The 22,115-nt window shown below is 41.9% G+C and overlaps 2 protein-coding genes across 4 annotated transcripts in view; one reads left to right on the forward strand and one right to left on the reverse strand.

Moving 5' to 3' along the window:
• Nucleotides 1–13,250, forward strand: part of LOC125437311 (programmed cell death 1 ligand 1-like) — a 33,827-nt gene extending 20,577 nt beyond the window's left edge. For all 3 annotated transcript variants that reach the window (XM_048504809.1, XM_048504807.1, XM_048504808.1), the window contains exons 2-6: nucleotides 2,552–2,620; nucleotides 5,683–6,042; nucleotides 8,001–8,285; nucleotides 10,571–10,717; nucleotides 12,764–13,250. In XM_048504809.1, the coding sequence (XP_048360766.1) occupies nucleotides 2,566–2,620; nucleotides 5,683–6,042; nucleotides 8,001–8,285; nucleotides 10,571–10,717; nucleotides 12,764–12,846 (930 nt within the window). In that variant the 5' untranslated portion in view covers nucleotides 2,552–2,565 and the 3' untranslated portion in view covers nucleotides 12,847–13,250. The remainder of the gene's footprint in view (nucleotides 1–2,551; nucleotides 2,621–5,682; nucleotides 6,043–8,000; nucleotides 8,286–10,570; nucleotides 10,718–12,763) is intronic.
• PLGRKT (plasminogen receptor with a C-terminal lysine) overlaps nucleotides 1–22,115 on the reverse strand; it is a 71,505-nt gene that overhangs the window by 44,852 nt on the left and 4,538 nt on the right. The window lies entirely within an intron of this gene.

The following is a 22,115-nucleotide window of genomic DNA, read 5'->3' on the forward strand; positions in this document are numbered from 1 at the left end:
TTAGGGGGAGCATGCACTGTTTGCCCAATCACAGTGATTCTCTTGTAGCCCATAGCTTTCTAACCATGAGCAAATTAGACAAAACACAGTCCTGGTGCTGCTTGATCCCATATCATGGTAACATTTTTTGGAGCGCTGATGGTATGGCTTCAGCTGCTATGGTCTGTTTGTGCCTTGGATTAATTCTGCTGCCTGCCTGCCTGTTTTTCTGGGAGGACCCTCGTTGCAAATCAGAAGAGATTTGCACTTTAGGTTTTAAAATTTAAAATTATGTCAGGTTTTCTGGGGGGGTTTTGCTGCTGTTTTCTGTTTTGCTAGGTAGGTTGCAGTGGGTCAGAGGGAGCCTTTGTTTTCTTTCTGTGTCTTTAAAAATAATTTTCTTTGGTTTTATTTTGGGCAGTTTTGGTTTTGTGGTGTTTTGTTGGGGTCTCTTGGCTTGTTGTAGAATGTTTTGCACATTAATTCAGCAGAGGCGAATTTACTGGTAGTCCCCGGCCCCTCCGTGACGCGGCTGGCCTCCACGCGGGCCAGGGCCTTTACGGCCCTGGCCCCGGCCTGGTGGAACACTCTTCCTCCAGCTGTCCGGGCCCTGCGGGATCTCGGTGAGTTCCGCAGGGCCTGTAAGACCGAGTTGTTCCGCCGGGCCTTTGGAGCAACCAGCCGCTGAGTATGGCGCCCCTGTTCGATACTATCAAGATTATCCTCCTATGGAGGAGTCCGATTACTCCCCAGGGGAGGGTTTTAAAGGAAAGGATTCTCCGGGTGCCTTTATTATGAAATTACCGCTGTTTTAATGAAATTCAGTATGTTTTTATGTCGGAGTTTTATGGGCTGTTGTTGTTTTATTTTATCTGTATTTATCTGTATTAATTGTTGTACACCGCCCGGAGCCCCTCGGGGACAGGGCGGTATAAAAATCGAAATAATAAATAAATAAATAAATAAATAAATAAATAAATAAATAAAGGGGTTGTGATGGGGGGGTCCAGCTTGGTTGCTGTTTTTAAAAGTTTGCCTTTTGGCATTTTTCTTCAGTTGTTTTAAAGATCTTTTGTGGTGTGTATAGGTACATGTCTGGGCTTTTGGTGGGTTTCTTTTTAGTTCTGGGGTAGTGCTGCTGGATCTGAAAAATATAATTATTCTGAAGGACATTTCTGATTAGTTTTTTTTAATAACAGTTAGGTGACAGTTTGGGAATTTTAACACACACAACATAAATTTTAGCTTAGTGTTCACTTGTTCACCAAATGAAAAAATTAGGCTTTTGTTAGGCTTCCCAAATAAGAAGCCTGATAGTTTTTTTTAAAAGGAGCATAGGCTTAACTTTTTTTTAAAAAAATACTAGATTAGTATTTAAAAAAAAACTAGATTAGTATATATATGATGAACTTATTAAGAGGATGAAACCATATTATCCAGATCTGGTTCAGTTTATTCTGCTCCAAAGAACAGAGGTAGATATTTCCGATTCCCCTGATAATCTAGAGTGAATCTCTCCACCTTTCTGCAAACTGATCCATTCACTGACTGCCTTATTTCACTGCCAGTTCCATTTAATTTTAACACTATTTCAAGTGTTGCATCAAGATGTGTAGGTGCTGGATGTTTAAGAAAATAATCCTCAAAATTACAGGGCAAAGTGGTGATCACTTTCTGGCCTTGATTAAATTTCAAAATTTTGTGTCCTACAAGCCAAATCATGTGACACCATCAAATAATCTGTGGTGGAAAGCTTAATTCCAGACCAAAAGGAAAATTGTCTAGACCAATCTTCTGAGGCAGCTCCATTCAAAATAGTTAAATGTATTATATTAGCTACTTGGGCCAGACATAGTCCAGCCAGGCTACCCTGGGTTAACTCCAGCTAGGTTACACAGAATCTAAAGAAACTTGCAAAAGAAAAAAAAATGATTACCTTCTTTATCAAGACACCAAAGACAGGACCTATGTGCCCATGATGCATTTCTGTGTCTCATCCTTGCATTGAGATCACCACCCGCAATCAACATAGCAGATGGATATTTTAGGGCTCGTTGAGAGACATAACACACTCCACTTCCTCCCATAATCATTTAATCTGAGAATGTAAACGCTATGGACATAATTACGAATTAAAAATCTTGGATGATGGCAAGAATTAGTGCCCAAGACAGCATTGCTCTGAAACGACTGTTTTTAAGAATCCAGCATACAGTGCACATGGTTGGTACCATCTTGGATGCTTATCAAATACATATTCATGGAGGAGGGACAGTTATTTGGTTTCAGCTTCATCTCCATCATGCTTAAATTGTTATAACCTTGTGGATTAATTTTGCCCTGAATGAAATGCTTTTGCCACTGTTATACATTCCATTCCCTTAAGAATGCAAAATTAAATTAAAGAGGTACTTTAGGAGGAAACTGCCATTGACTTTCTGGCAAACCAGTTCTTAGGACGGGTCCTTAATTATTGTTGCCTTCATAAGCAACAACATTGCAAAGTACTTTTGGCATGTGTCAACCTGCTGACATATTTGAAAATATTTATGAAGTTAACATTGTCTTTTAGATACCTCTAGAAAAATGTTCAAGCTGCTGCTGGTTGTGTTACCTGCTATCCAGCTTCATTTGATGACAGGTGAGAGCATTTTCTTGGATAGTTTTTCAACAGAGAATCTCCAGAGAATGGTTCACTTCATTTGGACATAGCCCAAGAGTTTCAAAACAATCCAATAGGCTTGGATTTCTAACCCAAGTTTCTAATTCCAAGGTCAGAAAAAATCCACCCAACCAGAAAATTAGCAGAAAATAGGAAATGTAAATGGAGAATTGAAACTGGAGGAGGTGGGGGGTGGAGAGAGACATATTCAGTGTTGCTCAGATTCCATTTGTTAAATGCTGCATTACACAACAGACATTCCTGATGAATGTGCATTTTGGTTTGAAGCAATGCATGCTATCTGACATACGTCTATGTGAGTGTGGCCCCATTTTCCTTTGAGTGGAGCCCATACCCATGAAACTGGCCTTAGAAACCCAATGTGGACAGAATATTCTCTCCCGCCATAGCCTCTTACTCTCTCATTCTGCGTGTAGAGATGCTAGTTTGGATTTGAAGACTGGCAAAGTGACTGGCTAACATTCATGGTACCAACAGTGACTTGAGTATTGAATCCCTGGGAAATGTTTAGCCCCTGATATCGAGTCCTGCAAGAGGAGAAAGGGGATGTGGTACCCTTACTGGAATACATCAGGAGGGGCTGACAGAGGCCCCAGGTTTGCAGCAACATGCAGATATGCAGTTATTGAATGGATAGAAGAACCCATCAGCAGCAACTGACATTGTCACCCATACCCATGCCCTGATCAGTTTGCCATTTGACATGTACCGGCACAGTGTTGTAGCTGCTACCCAGCACCTCTTTCACCGCCTCCTGGCACACTCCAGTATGACACCTCAACGCCTTCCCTCTTTAGTGTTGCTCAGTGGCAGGAGCCAGCAGAAAAACACAGGTGCTGGGGAGAATAGTGGGCATGAGGGAAGATAGACATGGAAATCTGCGCCTTCCCATCTATACAGTGACCAAACATGGTTTGAGTACAATCTTTTCAAAAGTATTGTACCGAGGTATGTTTGGGAAAACCACTCTGACACAGGGAAAAACCTTGCAGGGGGATGATTGCAGGTTGAGGTAATGCAGAAACAAAAACAAAACCACTGAGAGTGTCATGGAGCTAAAGATCAACGTGGAAGCAATCAGAATAGCTGCCTCTCCTGATCCAGTGTGGTATCCAAAACCTCTGATGAAGCTCCAGGTGTCTGGGCAGCTAGTTCAAGAGGGGGAAAGCAGAACCAATGCCAGACACAAGTATGCTTTGGGAAAGGGTTCTGTCCTTGCTAGGTTTGGAAACAGCAGTAGAAAGGGAATTAATCCAGACTGTCTCAAATCTGCAGCATGTTAGGCCCAGATAAGTCACAGAATATAGACAGAAAGTGGTAGATTCTTTGGACAAATCCAAACAGATAGTTTGTTGTAGGAGGTTTTCAGCATGTCCATGCTTAGAGCAATGTGAATGCCTCTTTTGGGTCTATAGGCACACTAATATAATTACTGGAAGTTCCTGATAGTAGTCTGATCACTTCTCACTTCTTCTGGGCAAAGCATTGACTCATATTTCCTCAAGCTTTTCCCTGGGATTTCTTGTTCTTTTCCAGCAAGCTTGATTTAATTAGGTGCTGTTCTTATTTTCCCTTCTAGCTCTCCCTTCCATTCTCTGCAGTTAAGAGGATGTTTGCTCAATCTTGATTCAAGTCTAATGTAGGGGAGAAACTGGCATCAACAGCAGAAGAGAGAGTTTTAGAGTAACATCTGTTGAAGCACACTAGGGCTTTGGAAAGCAATTTTTTGATAATTGTTTTAAAAACCTCCTTTGTGGTCTGTTTTCATATAACTAAAACTTTTTCTGTGGATTGGGGTTGGTTTTCTGGGCTGTGTGGCCGTGGTCTGGTGGATCTTGTTCCTAACGTTTCACCTGCAGAGTCACACTTCCCTCTGTGATACACCTCTGTGATACACCTCTGTGATACACTTCTGAAGATGCCAGCCACAGATGCAGGCGAAACATTAGGAACAAGATCCACCAGACCACAGCCAAACAGCCCGGAAAACCCACCACAATCCGACTGTGAAAGCCTTTGATAATACATTTTTCTGTGGAATTCCTTACCTTCTTAACATGAATGGCTTAAAGGTTGAATGAATAGTGAGTATATTCAGTTCTTTTTTTTAAAAAAAACCAAGAAAACAAGAGATTTCCTCTTTCTTGAAGTGTGTTTGATCAGAGTTCTCGAATCTGCATGAAAATAGGAACTCTACATTTGAAAATAGGAACTCTACATCAATCATACCAATGTTGCCTTGAAAAATAAGGCACAGGTAAGCAATCTGTTACCATTTGCAGAGGAATCCCTTTAAAAAGTGAATGTATATATTTTCACGGTGAATTGCTGTCACATGATTCTTCCTCATGCAGTTAACATGCTAACTACAGACATCTGACTGTGGATACCTTCAGTCCACTCACCCAGACCTGCTTGCTCACATTTGTTCAACAGCATGCACCCCACAAAAGCCAGTGCTGTATAGTGGTTATCGTTTCAGACTGCCATGGAAGCCAGCCACATGTTCTCAGCCTAAACTACCCCATACTGTTGTTGTGAGGAGAAAATAGAGGAAAGAAGAATGATGTAAGATGATTTGAGTCCCCTTTGCAGAAAACAGCATGGTATACCTGAAGTAAATACACTACAGCAAAAAATGAGGGGGAGAGCAAATAAAAAGAAGAAGGTTGGTTAATGGAGAAAGATAGAAAGAAGCAGAAATGTGAAAATTTGGCATTACCAGAAGGAGAAGAAAAAAAGGAAATAGTGTGGTAAGGGTTCTCCACCACACAACTGGGCCTGCTGGCTGCCACTGAGCTATAGTTTTCTTGAGCAGAGGCTCCAAGGGAGAGGGAAGGACTTGAAGTAGGGAGAGCTGAAGATGGATAAAGGTAGGTTGGCTGGTGTGCGGGAAAGTGAGGAAAAGCAGGGTGGCTATGGGAGCTTTCAGAGAAAAGAAAGAGAAAATGGTGCAGGAAGGGAGAATATTTTGTAATATTTTGCTTTATAGATAATCATGCTGTGCTTTTGTGCCTCAGCTTTATTTACAGTGGAGGTTCTTCAGTCTCAGTACTCTGTGGAGTACCAGAGCAATGTGACACTGAGATGCTGCTTTCCAGTCAATTCCCAGTTAGATTTTAAAATGTTAAGCATCTTGTGGAAAAGAACATCACCAAGACAAGAAGAAAAAGAAATCTACAAGCTCCACAAGGGACAGGAAGACCTCACGTTACAAGACCCAGACTATAGAGGGAGAGCCACCCTACTGCATGAAGAATTACAAATGGGATGTTCTGCACTCAGTATCACCAAAGTAAAGGTCACAGATGCAGGCTCTTTCCTCTGTGTCATAAACTATGGAGAGGCTGATTACAAATACATTACTTTGGAAGTAAAAGGTTGGTACATGCATACCATGAGGGACATTTCTCCACTTTGCATAACAGAATAGCATGGGTCACAACAGCAGCATGAAATCAGTTTCCCAGACATCATATCAAATCAATTGACTCTCAAGAACTTGGACTGACTTCTCAGATATATTGTGGGAACAGGAACATGTGTTTTTCTTTATTCTAGTTCAATGACTCATACTCAGACTTAGTTTGTGGAAAACTAAGTATGATGTGATACGGGAAACCTACACAATTACTTCACACTATGATCAGGCATATGGCACATAGCCTATGCTTGTTCTACCACAGTTCCTTCTTCTACCATGTAAAAAGCCATGGTGACAAAATTAAGTAAAGATTCTGATTATTTATTTATTTATTTATTCATTCATTCATTCATTCATTCATTCCACTTTTATACCGCCCTCCCCCAAAGGGCTCAGGGCGGTTTACAACATAATTACAGGCAAGTGGATAAACAGGATAAAATGCTAAAAATTAATACCAGTTAAAATGCAGCGCTCCAAATCCATAAATATTTAAAACAGATGGCGTTCAACCATTAACTCCTCTAACTCTGAGAGGGGAACAGCGGATCTCAGTTGTTAATGGGCACCTATCAGCAGCCGGCCTCCCCAAAAGCCCGGTGGAATAACTCGGTCTTACAGGCCCTGCGGAATTCATTTAGGTCCCGCAGGGCCCGGACAGCTGGAGGAAGAGCATTCCACCAGGCAGGGGCCAGGGCCGTAAAAGCCCTGGCCCTAGTGGAGGCCAGCCGCATCATAGAGGGGGCGGGGATCTCCAGTAGATTGGCCTCTGGTCTACTTGTAACAGTGGTAACATGGTCTACTTGTAACAGTGAAGTCAGATCTTTTTGAAGTGAAAGCTTCACTTGAGAACATTGGCTGGGGTTACATTAAATTAAGGTCATAGTTGTGTCATCTTATGTTTGGAAGTGTCCCCCATATTTCATGTCCCACCCATGTTATTCCTCAGAAGTACCCTGTATTATGAGGGACCATGACAGATACTCTAAAATACCCTTGTGGTTTTTAAAATTTTGCAACTTAACATTGAGCATTCTTAAGAATGGCCTTTTTTTGCCTAGCAACTGGACTTGTTGAAGTTCCAACTCATGCTGTGAGCTTACTTACCAGGTCATATGGTGATTATTATTATTATTTATTAAATTTAATAGACCACTCTACTCCCGAAGGGCTCATGTAAAGTTGCCTTGTATTGAATCAGCCTGCTGGCCAATCTGCTAGCACACTGTCTTTTTTCTTTGACAGGCAGCAGCTTTCAAGGGTCTCCAAGAACTTGGAGGGAAAAATTAGGACTAATAAAAGGAAACATTTCTTCACGCAACGCGTGATTGGTGTTTGGAATATGCTGCCACAGGAGGTGGTGATGGAAAGCTTTAAAAGGGGCGTGGTCAAATTTATGGAGGAGAAGTCGATCTATGGCTACCAATCTTGATCCTCCTTGATCTGAGGTTGCAAATGCCTTAGCAGACCAGGTGCTCGGCAGTAGCAGCGGCAGAAGGCCATTGCTTTCACCTCCTGCATGTGAGCTCCCAAAAGCATCTGGTGGGTCACTGCGAGTAGCAGAGTGCTGGACTAGATGGACTGTGGTCTGATCCAGCAGGCTCTTTCTTATGTTCCAGGCAGAAAAATACCTTTCCCATCATTTGCTATGTGGGATGCTTTTAACCAGAGGTGCCAGGGATTGAATTTGGGATCTTGTGTTGCCATTCAGATATGATACCCTAACTCCCCCTGAAATACTTTAAGCCAAGAGATCCAATGTTGGGGATAAATATCAAAGCATTCAAGAGACAACATGAGAATTTCATTATATAATAATAGTGTGAATTAGCCCCAATGAACATAACATGTAATTGTGTCCCAAAAATAATGCAAATGTTTCAAAGTTGTTGTGCTCTGCTTTTTCTTCTGCAGCGCCATACAAAAGAATAAACATCCAGAAAATAAAAGATCCTAAGGAAGAGGGTCTGATTTTAATTTGTCAGTCAGAAGGGTATCCCCTGGCTGAAGTATCCTGGCATGATGGGAGAAATCCTAATGTCAGCATGTTTGCAAACACTACTTTTGAGCTGACTGAAGAAGGACTATTCAATGTGACCAGTATTCTACAAGTCAAACAAAGCATTAGTGGAAACTACACCTGTGTGTTTTGGAATAAAAAACTGAATGAAAAAACATATAGATCAGCATTTCAGTTAGGTAAAAATTTACCTGTGATTTCACATTATCATTTTCATTTATTAATGTCAAAGTTTGACACACATACATTCAGGACTATTCATATTCTAAGGCAGGGGTCTTCAAACTATGGCCCCCTCAGATGTTCATGAACTACAATTCCCATCAGCCCTGCCATTTGGCCATGCTGGCAGGGGCTGATGGGAATTGTAGTCCATGAACATCTGGAGGGCCATAGTTTGAAGACCCCTGTTCTAAGGGAACAAGTGAACTGCTTTTGTGTGATTGAAATGCTCACATACATTCTAGAGAGAAGCACAAGAAGGGGGTGGTAATCTTAGGCCCTTTACACACAAACCTTTTAAAACATTTTGAGGCAGGAAATAAAACATTTCGTCCATTCCCCTTTCATCACGGTTTATTTGCATCACTTCTGTTTCTTTTTTATTGGGGGTGCAATTTTTAAAGCATCAAGAAGACATGGAGTAGAGAATTGAAGCATAAAGATTTGAAGCATTAAAGCATCGATTCAACAGAACTAAAAAAAGGGGGAAATTATGTAATGGCAGCCATGAATCACTACCTGATTGCCGAACATGGACTCATCCCAGTTTTGGCGCTCCCGCTCTCCCTTATCACGCGTTTTTAAGAACCTGTATAGAAGTGCACCTTTAAAAAAAAACATGCGCTGAACCCAGATAGGTGGGGAGGTTCGGGGGGTTGAATCTAGATTTAATTCCCCGCCTTAGGGAGTAATGCGGAACCTTCCAGCCAATCAGAGTGCAGTGGGCTGTGCGTGAAGCCCCTCTTTTTTTGTGCTGGCAGAGGCTAGTAGAAATGTGGTTGCATGGAACGTGATTTCTGTGCCAACTGTAAACTAAAATTAGATGTTTGTGCCAGTGCAGCTGCATGGGTAACGAGCATAAATGTAGTTTAGCGCGAAAAACAGCTACCATCTCATCTAAGTCACATACCTGCGCAAAAAAAAGTTTTTAAAAATTCCCGCCCCAACATAGCGCAACAGCCAATCAGGATGAGGAAGAAAGAGCCACTGAGCAGACTGTGTGTTTGATCGCGTGATCGTGGGGAGTGCTGCACTGTTTGAAAGCGTGATAGACATGTATCTCCTCATCACACACATGCTGCAGTGGGGAGAGTGAAACCGTGATGAAAAGGTGCCATTTCTTTTGAAATCTGGTTGTATTCTGGATTTAATTTCTCAGTGGGGATTTAGCCATAGTATAGAAGGGGGTTGAAAACATTTTAGAAACCTTTTAGGGTGATGTGTGTGGAAAGGGCCTGTCTTGCAGGACAGAAAGGTGAGTTATGACTCTGGTTAAGTTCAGCAGTCATTTTGCCTCATTTCCTCAGAATTCAAGAGAATCACAGCTTTTGTTTTATAAAAGTAAAATTCCTATTCCTCATGTTTTATTGATTTAAAACATGTTTCTAGAAAATGCTTTTTATAAAGACTTAAAACTGGACATGACATTCGGCAAGGGTGGATCCCTCCATTGTCTCCTTTCATGACTCATAATTACCAGCTCTGCTCTCAGTATATCTCCTTCAAACTTCCTAGCCTTTATCATGTTAATCTAGGGGTCTCCAATGGGCACCATGGAATCCGCCTTTTCTGTCACCCAATACTTTTATAGAAAGTAAGCATCGCCAGGTAGGGCCTTTGCCAAGCAATGATTCTGTCTGGTCACTCGAAATTTGATTGGCTGTGTAGATTTTCAAAAATGTTGCTTTGGCAACAACTGCCACCACAATACAAGGCTCTTCACTGTGTGACTGAATGTAAGCTTGAGCAGTCATTTTGCAGCTGGCTCTGCTTTCTCTGTAGGGTTGTCAGCCTCCAGGCGGTAGCTGGAAATCTCCTACTGATACATCTGATCTCCAGGCAACAGAGATTGGTTCACCTGAAGATAAGGGTCACTGTGGAAGATGAGCTCTATGGCACTGTACCACAAGAAGTCCCTCCCCAAACCCTGCCCTCCTAAGGCTCCACCCAAAAAATCTGCAAGTATTTCCCAACTCAGAGCTGGCATCCCTATTCCTGTGGAAGTCATTTTGGGATCAGCTGGTGCCAAGCATTAGTAGGAGTGGGTCAAATATAAGTTTTGGCCTTCACATAACCTCTCTTGCATTCCTGCTAGCAATAGCTTACTGTCAGCATACAGGACAGCTACCACCGCAATGATCATGGAAATGTCTTCTTATCCCAAGTTGATTAAATCAAACTACTTTGGCATAACTGGGCAAGTTACATGTAAAAGTAATAAAATAATTTTTCTTATTTACAGATTACGTGGATGAATCAGCTTCTGGGTATCAACATTTTTATCTCGTTTCATTTATCTCAGCTTCTTTGGTGGTATTATCTTTTCTACTGCTGTTTGTCTTCAAAGTTGTAAGGAGAACATCATCTACAAATCTGTATATCCAAAAAGGTAAGAAGGTATTTGGTTCTCTCTTGTCCTCTTTTGCTGCCCATCAATATCTTTGTAGGTGGCTGTGGTTCACATATTGAATGAAAGATTTTTCACACATGATTTATTTACCTAAGTCCTAATATAAGGCTCCAGTGTCCAGGCTGATCTTACTCATACTAAGTTTTCAATTAGAAGTTGGTGTATCTTCACATGATGATGATTTGAAATTCTGTTATGTTAGCTGCCCTGACCAAGACTTAACAAAGATGTGAAGCAGGATTGCCCCTTAGCACCCACTTTATCCAATTTGTTTCTCATTGATCTGTTGCCCTCAAGTTGATGGACACAGTGGCGTAACTAGGCAAACTGGAGCCCTGGGCAAAACCTGAGTTTGATGCCCCCCCAAGCGCATGCCTGGTGCAACGTGCACCCCCCCCCCGGCTCCCTTTAGCTACACCTAGTGGCATATCTAGGAAAACTGGAGTTTGGCGCCCTCCCCCACTGTGACCAAGCAATGATTTTTTTACACCAAATTTCAGAACATACCCCAACTCACAAATCTAAACACAGCCATGCCACACAGCAGAAATAATTTTTGGAAAACATTTTCAAAATGCTTTCAAAATGTTTTATTACTGCTATGAAAACATTTTATGGTGTTGTATCCAGTCCCCCCAGTTGGGGGGGAAAGCATCACTTTCAATGTTATTTAAACTGGGAACCCCAGATTCTCCCTTTAAGGTGGATTTAAAAGGAGAATCTGGGCTCCCTAGTTTAAATAAGTGATGCTGGAATCCACCCCCAAACAGCATCATTTTCAATGATGTTTAAACTAGGGACCCCAGATTCTCCTTTTAAATCCACCTTAAAGGGAGAATCTGGGGTACCCAGTTTAAACAACATTGAAAGTGATGCTATTTTGGGGTGGATTGTCCCCCACCCTGAAACAGCATCACTTTCAATGTTTAAACTGGGGAGCTCAGATTCTCCCTTTAAATCCATGCCAAAGAAGGGGGATTTAACAGGAAAATCTGGGGAAATTTGGAGGTGCCTGCTGTCAGGGGTGCAATTGTTAAACTAGCAGCACCAGACTTGCAGAGTATCTTTAGGAGACTCTTCTAATGATACCATCCAGGTTTTGTGAAGTTTGGTTCAGGGGGTCCAAAGTTATGGATCCTCAAAAGTCTGCGCTCCTGCAGGCCAAAAACGGAAAAAACACTGAAAATACAAAAAAATCCCACAAACAAACCTGCAGTTTTTGCGCCTCCCACAAGGGGGTGCCCTGGGCAACTGCCCACTTTGCTCAATGGGAGGAACGCCTCTGGATGGACATAGTCGAAGGCTGGATTTGAAAGTGATGCCATATTGTTATATGCCAATAACTCTGCCTTGCTTTCAACTTTGCAGATTGGGCTGAAGCGTTAGCTGAAACGATTTGCACAGTATTGTACAAGCAATAAACTGTCCATCAATTATGAAAAAACAAAAATCATGGTCTTTGCCAATTTGTGGCAAAACCATAAATGGTGAATAAATGATCATGAAGTGGAACAGATTACAGTATATACTCATGTATAAGCTGACCCGTGTATAAACCGAGGCACCTAATTTTACCACCAAAACCTGGGAAAACTTATTGACTCGCGTATAAGCTGAGGGTGGGAAGCCGGCAGGCAGAGGGAGCTCCTTATTTGGGCAGTGACATCAGGGGGAGTCACTGCCGAAATAAGGAGCTCCCTCTGCCTCCCAGCTGGCTGGGCTTCCTCAAACCCAGCCAGGAGACACTGGCCTGGCTCAGAGCTTTTACATTCTGGATCTGAGTACACTTTAAGGCAGATTCTCATATCCTGTTGTATCAATTACTGTCAGAATCATTCCACTCTAAATGGATAAATATAATGGAAAAGAAATTAAACTCTAGGGGCTTATTTTTGGACCTATTTTTTAATTACTTCTGGCCCAGAAACATATTATCTTTTGGGGGGCAAAGCTGAAAAATTGTATGCAAATGTGTAGCTAAACATGTGAAAAGCAGTAATAATTCTCATCTTCTTTCACTTTTAGGTAACTGTAGGAAAGTTTCCCACGGCTCAAGGGTAAAAGAAGCAGATGCCAGTTTAGAAATTACTAGCAGTTCTTTAATTTGACAAATTTGGATTCTCTGTGCATTCGTTTCTGAATCTGAAGAATACAAATCTGTAAGACTTGCACAATGAAAATGCCTAAATCATGGGGACCCTTATGCATCTGCATCACATTCATCCCATGAGATAAGAGATTATCAGGGAATGTTCCTTGTCTTTCCACCACTACTCTGAGGGGATCTGGATCATACCAGTGGAAGAACTCAAACAAGCATGTGATATTGTTTTCATTTCTGTACTTTCCATATTTCCCTTTTCAAGAAGTTATAGCTGTTGAAAGGTAAACTGTGCTTCTGTTTTTTGTCAGTATTATTGCTCAGCAGTTTAAAGGGTTATTGGAGTATATTTTAAATGTTCTGTCATCATATTAAGTGTCTGAACTTTTGGTAATAAGACTTTTGTGTTTATTTTTTGTCTGTCTATTTATGCATTAAAGAGATATTGTAAGAGGTAAATTAATCTGGTTGTCAAAAGGGCATCCGTCGTACTTTGACCAGAGAGAAAAAAAAGAAACTCTTTTGTGTACTCATGTCTTCACTCAGTGGCAAACACTAGAAGTTGGTGGCCTTAGGCAAGGTACTCCTTGTCAACCTCTGTCTACCATATTAGGTCATCCATACAGGCATTTGGAGGTGATTTGCCATTGCCTGCTTCCTCGTGGGATGGGACAGTTGTGTGACTGATGCTGTGACTGATCCAAGGTCACCTAGCAGGCTTCATGTGGAGGAGCAGGGAATCAAACCCAGTTCTTTAGTCTTAACCACTCTAGTAGTTAACCGCTTAACTACTCTTAACTATTATACCATGCTCGATTACTGAGTAAGGATTACTGAAATAATATATGGAAGTTTGAGCACAAAATTGTCTTGAAAGGAACTGTAGTTTTAAGAGGGAAAACAGTACAAGGGAAAAGGGTTGACTGCATCTCAGTAACTTCACAGATCAGGTGATTTCTTGGGTAATGTGCAGTAATACTCACATCCTAGTCACATTTGCTTGAAACCATAATTAGGTTTTAAAATGCCTGAGAAGGCATTCCTTCTCATATTAAAGAGGTTCCCAGTTTTTACAGATTTTCCATTCCTGCTGATACTTCCTGAGCTTCATTTTGTGCTGTTCCAGAGGGTTCCCTGACTTACAGTGAACTTTTTAGAAGCTACAGGATGCTGCACCAGGAAGGGGAAAATACGAAAATAGGAAATTCAACAAGTGGAATCATTTGAGGTAGTTAGAACTCAAGCCTATATTCAGGTATCAAATATGTTTAGAACAGAGGGGGAAGTTTGTTTAGAACAGAGAGAGGGAAGGTGAGCTTGAGATATCAAAGTCCCCCCTAACATAAATGCCTTTTTTTCAAGGATCACACTATGACACAAATATAACATTAGAAATGTTGATTTAGAATTCTGTTTTTTTGTCCACTATGAGTGGGATCCAGACTAAAAGTTCCATCGACAGAGCAGTTTTCCTGCTGTCTCCCTTTCTGCTTCAGCCCATTGATCTCCACATATCATTAGATAGGGATCCCTGAGAAAAGGTATGAGAGAAGTCTTCATCAGGAAGGGAGGGGAAGAGATCAATGGAAACTGCCAATTGTTTGTTTGGATCCAATCTGTAAATTTGTTTGTATGTTCCTTCCTTTGACTCGTAACTTACCCTTTCCTGATCAAATCAAAGTCAGCTTACAAACATTTTCAACAACAATTAAAATTATTTAATAGACAATTTACCATTTAACATCTTAAAATCCTCAGCATCTCTTTAAAATTCTATGGCACCTTTAAACCATAACAATAATGGAGATCAGTCAAAGAGGGGTAGAGAGAGGGGAAGAGGAACAACAGGATACCTTAGTAGGGAAGAGACAGAATAATTTAAATAACACCTAGGCAGCAATGCCAGATTTCTGCAAAAGGGAAATGCAACCCCCTCAAGTTTGAGGAATATTCTATTCAAAATTGTCATTATGTTGCTGGCCAATAAGATATGAAAAATGGTATATTAGGATAAAAATCTTCTAGATTATCTTTGGTCAGAGTATATACACAGTTTGTGTAATGTATTCTGGTCCCAGCTCAATGCAGCCTACCAGCCTATTGGGTAGCTCAGGTTAGTAACTCTGCTTGTGATTGGTTTTGTTACAAGCTGTTCTGCACAAACCACACAGGGCCCAACCTCTGTCTGTCTGTTTGCCCCACCCCCAAGGCAGAATTATATGGCATAGCAAAAACCATTAGTGACTTAACCAGCTGCCCAAGTTACTTTGTACACCCTTTGAGGAAGTTCTTTCCTATTCAGCAGTGTTTTGTGTTTTGTAGCTGGAGGTGAACTGCCACCTGGACACAGTCCATACTAGCAGAGTAACTCTGTCATGCCTTCAGAGTTCATGGGCCACCAGTTCTGCATTGTCAGAACTTAAGGCCCCTTCTGCACATGCGGAATAATGCACTTTCAATCCACTTTCAACGCACTTTGCAACTGTGCAGAATAGCAAAATCCACTTTCAAACCATTGTGACAGTAGATTGAAAGTGCATTATTCTGCATGTGAAGAAGGGGCCTAAGTGAAAGTAAATGCCGTTTGGTTTTGTTACAATTAAGAATGAGTTTAACTGCTTGCATGCGTGGTGAATCTTAAAAGCCCTGAAAAAAAGGTGTGGCTGTTCCCGAAGAGAAGGGAAGCCGGCTCTTAGGTTTCAGCAGCTGGATGGACATTGCTGTGCCTGGGCTTCTGCATCTGATGTGGATGTGCTACTTCCTGAGCATGTGGGGTTTTAATACAAGCTTGTGCACTTTCTGCGTCACTTAATTTCACTCAAGCTGCCCGAGTACCTGAAAAAAGTATTTCCTGACTCTTTAACAGAAGAGATGAAAGCCAACTATCATATGACAGGTTTTTAAATTGCAGTCATTTGCCAGTTTTGATTCCCTAAGAAGGGCTCACAGGTTTTAATTATCCACTGGACAAAGATGTCCCTCCCCAAAGAAACTCAGCAGGACAAGGAGATTAGATTAGACCCTTCCCCTTAACATCTAGTTTTCTATGCAGAGGGATTTAGGGCAAGGGAGCACGCTTATCAGCTTGGAAAATTCCTAGAAATTGGCAGTAGAGCCTGCGGAGGGTGCATTTTGGGGAGGAAGATCAGAAGGGATGTGATGTCATAGAGTCTGTCTTCTAGTCCTGCTGTTTTCTCCAAGGAAAGCTCATGTCTGGAGATCAGTTGTAATTCCAGGACAACTTCAGGCCCTGCCTTGAGATTAGAAGGGCTATTCAATCATATTAGCTCAAAGTGATGTGTTCCAAACATAGGTTTACCACTTCCATGAGAACGAAGCACAGGAATGCACAGCAACACATCCTAACAAAATTTGGGTATAGCACTTTAAGGGAGAATCAGCTGGCAGAACCAGTGTTGCTGGCCATTAATTCTTACTTCCAAATGTTTTTTTCCTCACTAGCTCTTTGTAAGAGCTTTTAAAAAACTCAGTTGGATTGCAAAACCAGAAGTAAGCTGGGCTTGGGGTTGGGTTGGGTTGATGAGATAACACCTGTTGATAGCAGGTAGAAGCACCACGTATGCCCACAGCCCTCGAGGAAGCAATGGAGGCTGTCCAGTTTCTGGAGAGGTGATGCTTCAGCATGTGTAAGTACTTGTACTGACAGATTTTCCCACCATCCTCATAATTAAAGTAGCTCACAATAACCCCCCCCCCTTTCATTCCAAACACCCACTACAAATGTTTGCATCGTGTCTCTGCAACCTGGAGAGGACTGTTCATAAAATCAAAGACCAGAATGTTGTGGGTTTTCCGGGTTGTATGCCCTGTGTTTCAGTAGTATTTTCTCTTGACATTTCACCTGCATCTGTGGCTGGCATCTTCAGAGGATCATCTGAAAATCCTCAAGCATGACAAAATCTGTGGGGAGCCGTCCTGACCCCGGCCACGTGGTGTGGCTTGGGAGACTTTTGTCCCCGGGCTTCCCTGGCAAAAGGCTGGGGAGGTAGCACGGCACTTTGGGGCCCAGGAAGGCCACGGGCAGCAGCATGCCCCTCATGTATGAGCCCTGGGGAGGAGGTGGGGGGAGGTGGCTCAGCCTTCCCGGCCACACGGTCCTAGGGGAAGACAACAGTGTATAGCACAGGGGGTGCTGGACTCACTCACCCAGATGACATGGTGTTCATACCAGGGAGCCCTGCAGGTCTTCCTGAATGACAGTGGTGCTGCATGCAACGGAACAGGAGGCCCTCTCCGTCAGCGAGGAAACTGTCCTGCAGCACCTGGACCACCTGTGTTCACTAGGGCGCTCGGCTAAGACCATGTCCATATTCCTGGCAGTGGTATCCTTCTTTTGCAGAGTGACCGGCAGGCCCAACCCATCGTCTTCCTTCCTGGCCTGGTGTGCAATGAATGGGTGGGTCCATACAGGGCCATGCCCGGCGGACGGGTGGCGCCCATTCTTACTAGAAGTTTTGTCCAAATTGCTCCTTAGTTTGCCAACTGTATGTGCCGTGCATTATGAGATTCTGCTGTTCTGCTGGCTTTTTTGAGGCCCTGTGCAGCAGCAGCTTCGGCACCGGTGGTGGGTGATGTTATCATCCAGGGTCAATATTTATACATCAGGCTGCGGCGGTATACATCAGGCTGGATCACTTGGGCTTACCACATGCCGATTATGGGCTACACACCTTCCAGATTGGGGCAGTTTCTATAGCCCTGGGGTACCCTGGGGGAAAGATTCAGGACCTGGGTCCTAACCCTGGCAGACTGCAGCCTATAAGGGCTTCATCAGGCCATTTCTGGTGGTTTAACACTGCGTGTCCTTCAGTTCCTGCAGGTCCCAGGTGTGTGGTGTGGATCGTGGGACACAGCATTGTCTACTGGGCTGTGCACTATGCAGGAACTTCTGGTGGCAGGTTGTGCATGGGAACTGATCTGTGTGGGTGGGGAGCCAGGGAGCTACCTCTCTTTGGGGAACCTCCAGAAGAGATTTACAGGGTGGAGCAAGCTGTGTGGCGGAACGTCCAGGAGAGGATGTCCGAGGCTCGCACCCCATGGGAGTAAAGGGATGTTCAGCATGGGCCGTCTGCCCAGCTGAGTCCTGTAGAGATCCAGCATGTGGCCGTCTGCCCAGCTGAGGTACAGAAAAGGTTTACATCTTCCTTCAACAGGCAGGTAGGAGGAAAGAGTCACTGGATGATAGCAGTCGGGCTGCCCGGTGTACAGATCAGATCCCATGCTGCGCCTTACACTTCTTTGTTGCATATGTGTCAATAAATGGCCAACATTTTCCCCCACAGCTATGGGTGTTGAGCGTTTTGTGTCAAAAGGGGGGGGGGCTGCAGCAAGAGCTGTCCCATCCTCATGCGGCAACTGGAAATGGGTAAAAAGACATGGAGAGTCAGTTTCAAGAAGGGAAGCAAAACAAGGGAGACAGAAAGCACACACTGCCTGTTCACAAGAAAGTCTAATAATTTCAGTGCCAGCAATTATGGTAGATGGTTTGGGAGCAGAACCAAATATGAGAATAAAGGGCTTGGTAAACCATTTTTATGCACCTGGTCTTACCTGGGCATGAATAGGGAATAAGTGCTAATGTCCAAAATTAGAGCAGAACCACAATTTGTAATAGCATTCAGTCAAAATTCAGGATCCAGCTGCTCATTGCTGAAATTTGGGTGAAACTTTGGGTGAAATTTCAACTGGTGAAACTTTAGGACCAGAGATCCCATTGTGAAGAAGAATCACCCTGCATACGTGGGTAATTTATGGCTAAGGACTGAAGAGGTTGTGTAGGACTGCACAAAAGAGCCTGATTAATGTGCTCCTGGAATTCTCATAACTAAACTACTTGCTCTCCAAAGTGCTTGGGAAAATGCATGCCTTAATCAAGATACTTGGATCTCATATAAAAAATGGATTAATCCAAGTATCTGACTTTGAATAGACAAAAATCATGTAGTGTGAAGAGATATAGGGCTCAGTGATTTGTGTGTGTATGACAGGAACAACAAGAGGGGTGAATTTTGGGGTTTGCAATGGGAGGAGTGGCAGAAATAGGAATTTATTGCTGGAATCAACCAAAAATTACTGTGTAACTAATCCTGGGTTATGTTAAGGATGATTGTAACATTAGGAAACATCTTCAATAAGCAACTTATAAAACAACCTGTACTGAAACTGATTTTTAAAAACAGCTATAAATAAAATTTTCAAGGGAACACTTCCCTTAAATTTGTTTTTTAGCTGATTTAGTTAAAGGCTCCGGGGTTTCCCAGGAATTAGTATATAAAATGCTTGCCACTCAGTTGACAGTACATTGTTTATTGCAGAAGTACTGCAGTAAATATTGCACAGAAATTACATTTCTAAGAAATCATGACATTTTCAAGAGTACACAGTTAAAAAAATAGTGACATAGAATGCTGAGTTTTCATAAAGGCTGTTACATGGGTTCATGTAGTCATGTGCTACTCTCAGTTGTCAATACATCAGTGTTTTTGGAGATATTCTCAGCTTAAAAGGCATTTTTCCTTACTTAATTTGCTATCAGAGGTTTTGATGCATAGGCAATGTGGAGGCAGCTGCTATTTGTCACTGGTAAATGTCTAGGCAGTTTCTACTGGATCGCCTCTCCCATTTTAAGCCAGAGAGGACAGACCACTAGAACGTAAGCAATATAGGTCAAGATTGTACTTGCTTGATCAAAGGCTATTTTTGTAATAGCCCATTCCTATAAAATGCAGCCAATCCTATGAGCTACAACGAGGAGGGAGAAAGTGGCAAAATGATCCCAGTATTACTTAATATACTCTTCTCTTTTCTGTTTGATGAGTTGGCTCAGGGTATGTTTGAGAACAAATATTTCTTGGGAGGTGTTGTTGCTCCTGTTGAGCAAAGATGACGGCACAATTTCCTAATATGAGTATGTAGTAATTTACATTTGCTGTCAAACCAGCTGACACCCTTCACTCAATTATTCCTCATTTCCATCTTAACAGCTATGAGTCGTGATGTAAAAAATAAAAGACCCAAAACTATCAATTATTTCTTGCAAATTTTTGTAATTACTAAAAGTCCTAAAATTCAAATTATCAGAACTATTTAAAATTGCCAGTGTTTTAAGGGCAACAACAGGTGACCAGATAAGTTTGGTCGTACTGTAATCCACTACTTTTTGTATTTGTGGATCTTGTTTAATTTGGGAGACACTAACTAAGGGAAGACGGTCACTTATAAGGGTGTCTCCAACAGTAAAAAATCTTAAATAATTTTTCATAATTGGGGAGATTAACAAGTAATCAATCACACTACAATCCCTAGGGGACGTAAATGTATACTCTCTTGCATTTGCAAAATAGCATACACGGTTTACCCAGGTTTTAATGCAGTTTGAAGCTAATCTTGCCAATTTATGCCCAGCCTTATTGACTATCCCATCTTTAGAGTTGCAAACATGAGGGGTGAACATCAACTGGAGTTGATCTAGCTAGCTAAATTCCTTTAAAAAACAAACAAACACATCATTGCCTGTCCTAGCATTAAAATCATCCACTAAAATAATTTCTAAATGAATTATAACTCCCCAATATAGGCTGAAAACTATTCCATACTGCTTCCAAGGACTCCTTATTTTGGCTTAGGGGCTTAAATACATTGACCATAATGACCCTTAGATTCTTAAAGTCAGTCATTACGGAGAAAGCTATAGTATTACATGAACTCAGCTCACTAGATTTAAAAGTGTGAGAGATCAAAATTGAGAGTTCCCCTGTGGGTTGGCCATGGTTCTTGGTCTTTTTGGCTGGAAGAGCATATGTGGTGAATTCATTAATATTAATAGGAGTGGTGGTCCAGGTTTCTTGCAGTAAAAGGATATAAAAATATTGCAAATAATCCTGAAATATTATTAGCCTTATTCTCCCATCCAGTTGCAAATAATCCTGAAATATTATTAGCCTTATTCTCCCATCCAGTGATGTTCCACAAGATTACTTTAATAGCATCAGGAGCAGCAGTGGTGTAGTGGTTAAGAGAAGGGATACTCTATTCTGGAGGAACTGGGTTTGAGTCCCCACTCTGCTGCTTGAGCTGTGCAGGCTTATCTGGGGAATTCAGATTAGCCTGTGCACTCCCACACACGCCAGCTGGGTGACCTTGGGTTAGTCACAGTTCTTCTGAGTACTCTCAGTCCCACCTATCTCACAGGGTGTTTGTTGTGGGAGGGGAAGGGAAAGGAGTTTGTAAGCCCCTTTGAGTCTTCTTACAGGAGAGAAAGGGGGGATATAAATCCAATTCTTCTTCTTGTTCTTTTTCATTATTAGCTGGAGTTAGTCAAGCTGATGCATCTGGATCCTCAATAGGTAAATTGATATTATGCTGTATACATCCGTTATTGGTTTCTTCTGCAATAACTGAAATCTGTTAGCTACTTGTCCGATTCTTTGTGCAATTTAATGGCTGGTCTAAAATAACAGATATAAGTAATCTTTTTGGTTCAGCCCCCAAGTGTCTTGGTTACATGTTGATGGCCAATTTAGGGTGAGGCATATGGATTTCAGCTTCAATATGATGTTCTTTCCTTTCCAATGCAAACTCATTAGGAGTCTTCCTATGCATATCCTGTGTTGGTTCTATTAGATTTTCAGACTGTTGGATTTTGATCTGTTCTTTTGAAATTGATTAAAGCCGTTCTTTAGTTCTTTCTAATCTGTTAATTATTACAGTTTGCTCCTTCTGGGAAATTTCTTTCTAGGCCTCAAATACTTCTTCCTCAAAGATCAGATCATCTGTTGCAGATATTGTAACCAGGGAGACATTTTTGGAGGTTTGATGAAAAAGACTCTGCTGTTCAATAAAATTCAAGGTGTTTACTTGATTCAATTTTAAAAGTTCTTGGGCCCATGTTTTTCCTGTGGTTTGGCCACACATCTCTTTCTGTATCTGATCGACTTCCCATTCCATGGGGAATTTATTTTGTTGTAACAAGACTTGTTTTTGTTTAACACCAACTGATGCGAAGTCAGTGTTATCAATCTTCTCTTTGGAAGAACCATCCACTGTCACCAGTCCGGCATCATCGATAAATTCTGCTGACTGAGGAGGTGGAATGCATAAAAGGAAAGCAGATTTTTTTGTGTCTTCCATCAGTAAATCCTTATCTAACCGTCTCATTGGGATACTAGGTTTTATACACAAGTTGTTATCTTGGAGGGTTACTATAGTGGTAGAGCACTGTTAATTGAAGTTAAATGCAGAACCATTTGTTTCCCG

Source organism: Sphaerodactylus townsendi, linkage group LG07, assembly GCF_021028975.2.
Source record: "Sphaerodactylus townsendi isolate TG3544 linkage group LG07, MPM_Stown_v2.3, whole genome shotgun sequence".
Lineage (NCBI taxonomy): Eukaryota > Metazoa > Chordata > Lepidosauria > Squamata > Sphaerodactylidae > Sphaerodactylus > Sphaerodactylus townsendi.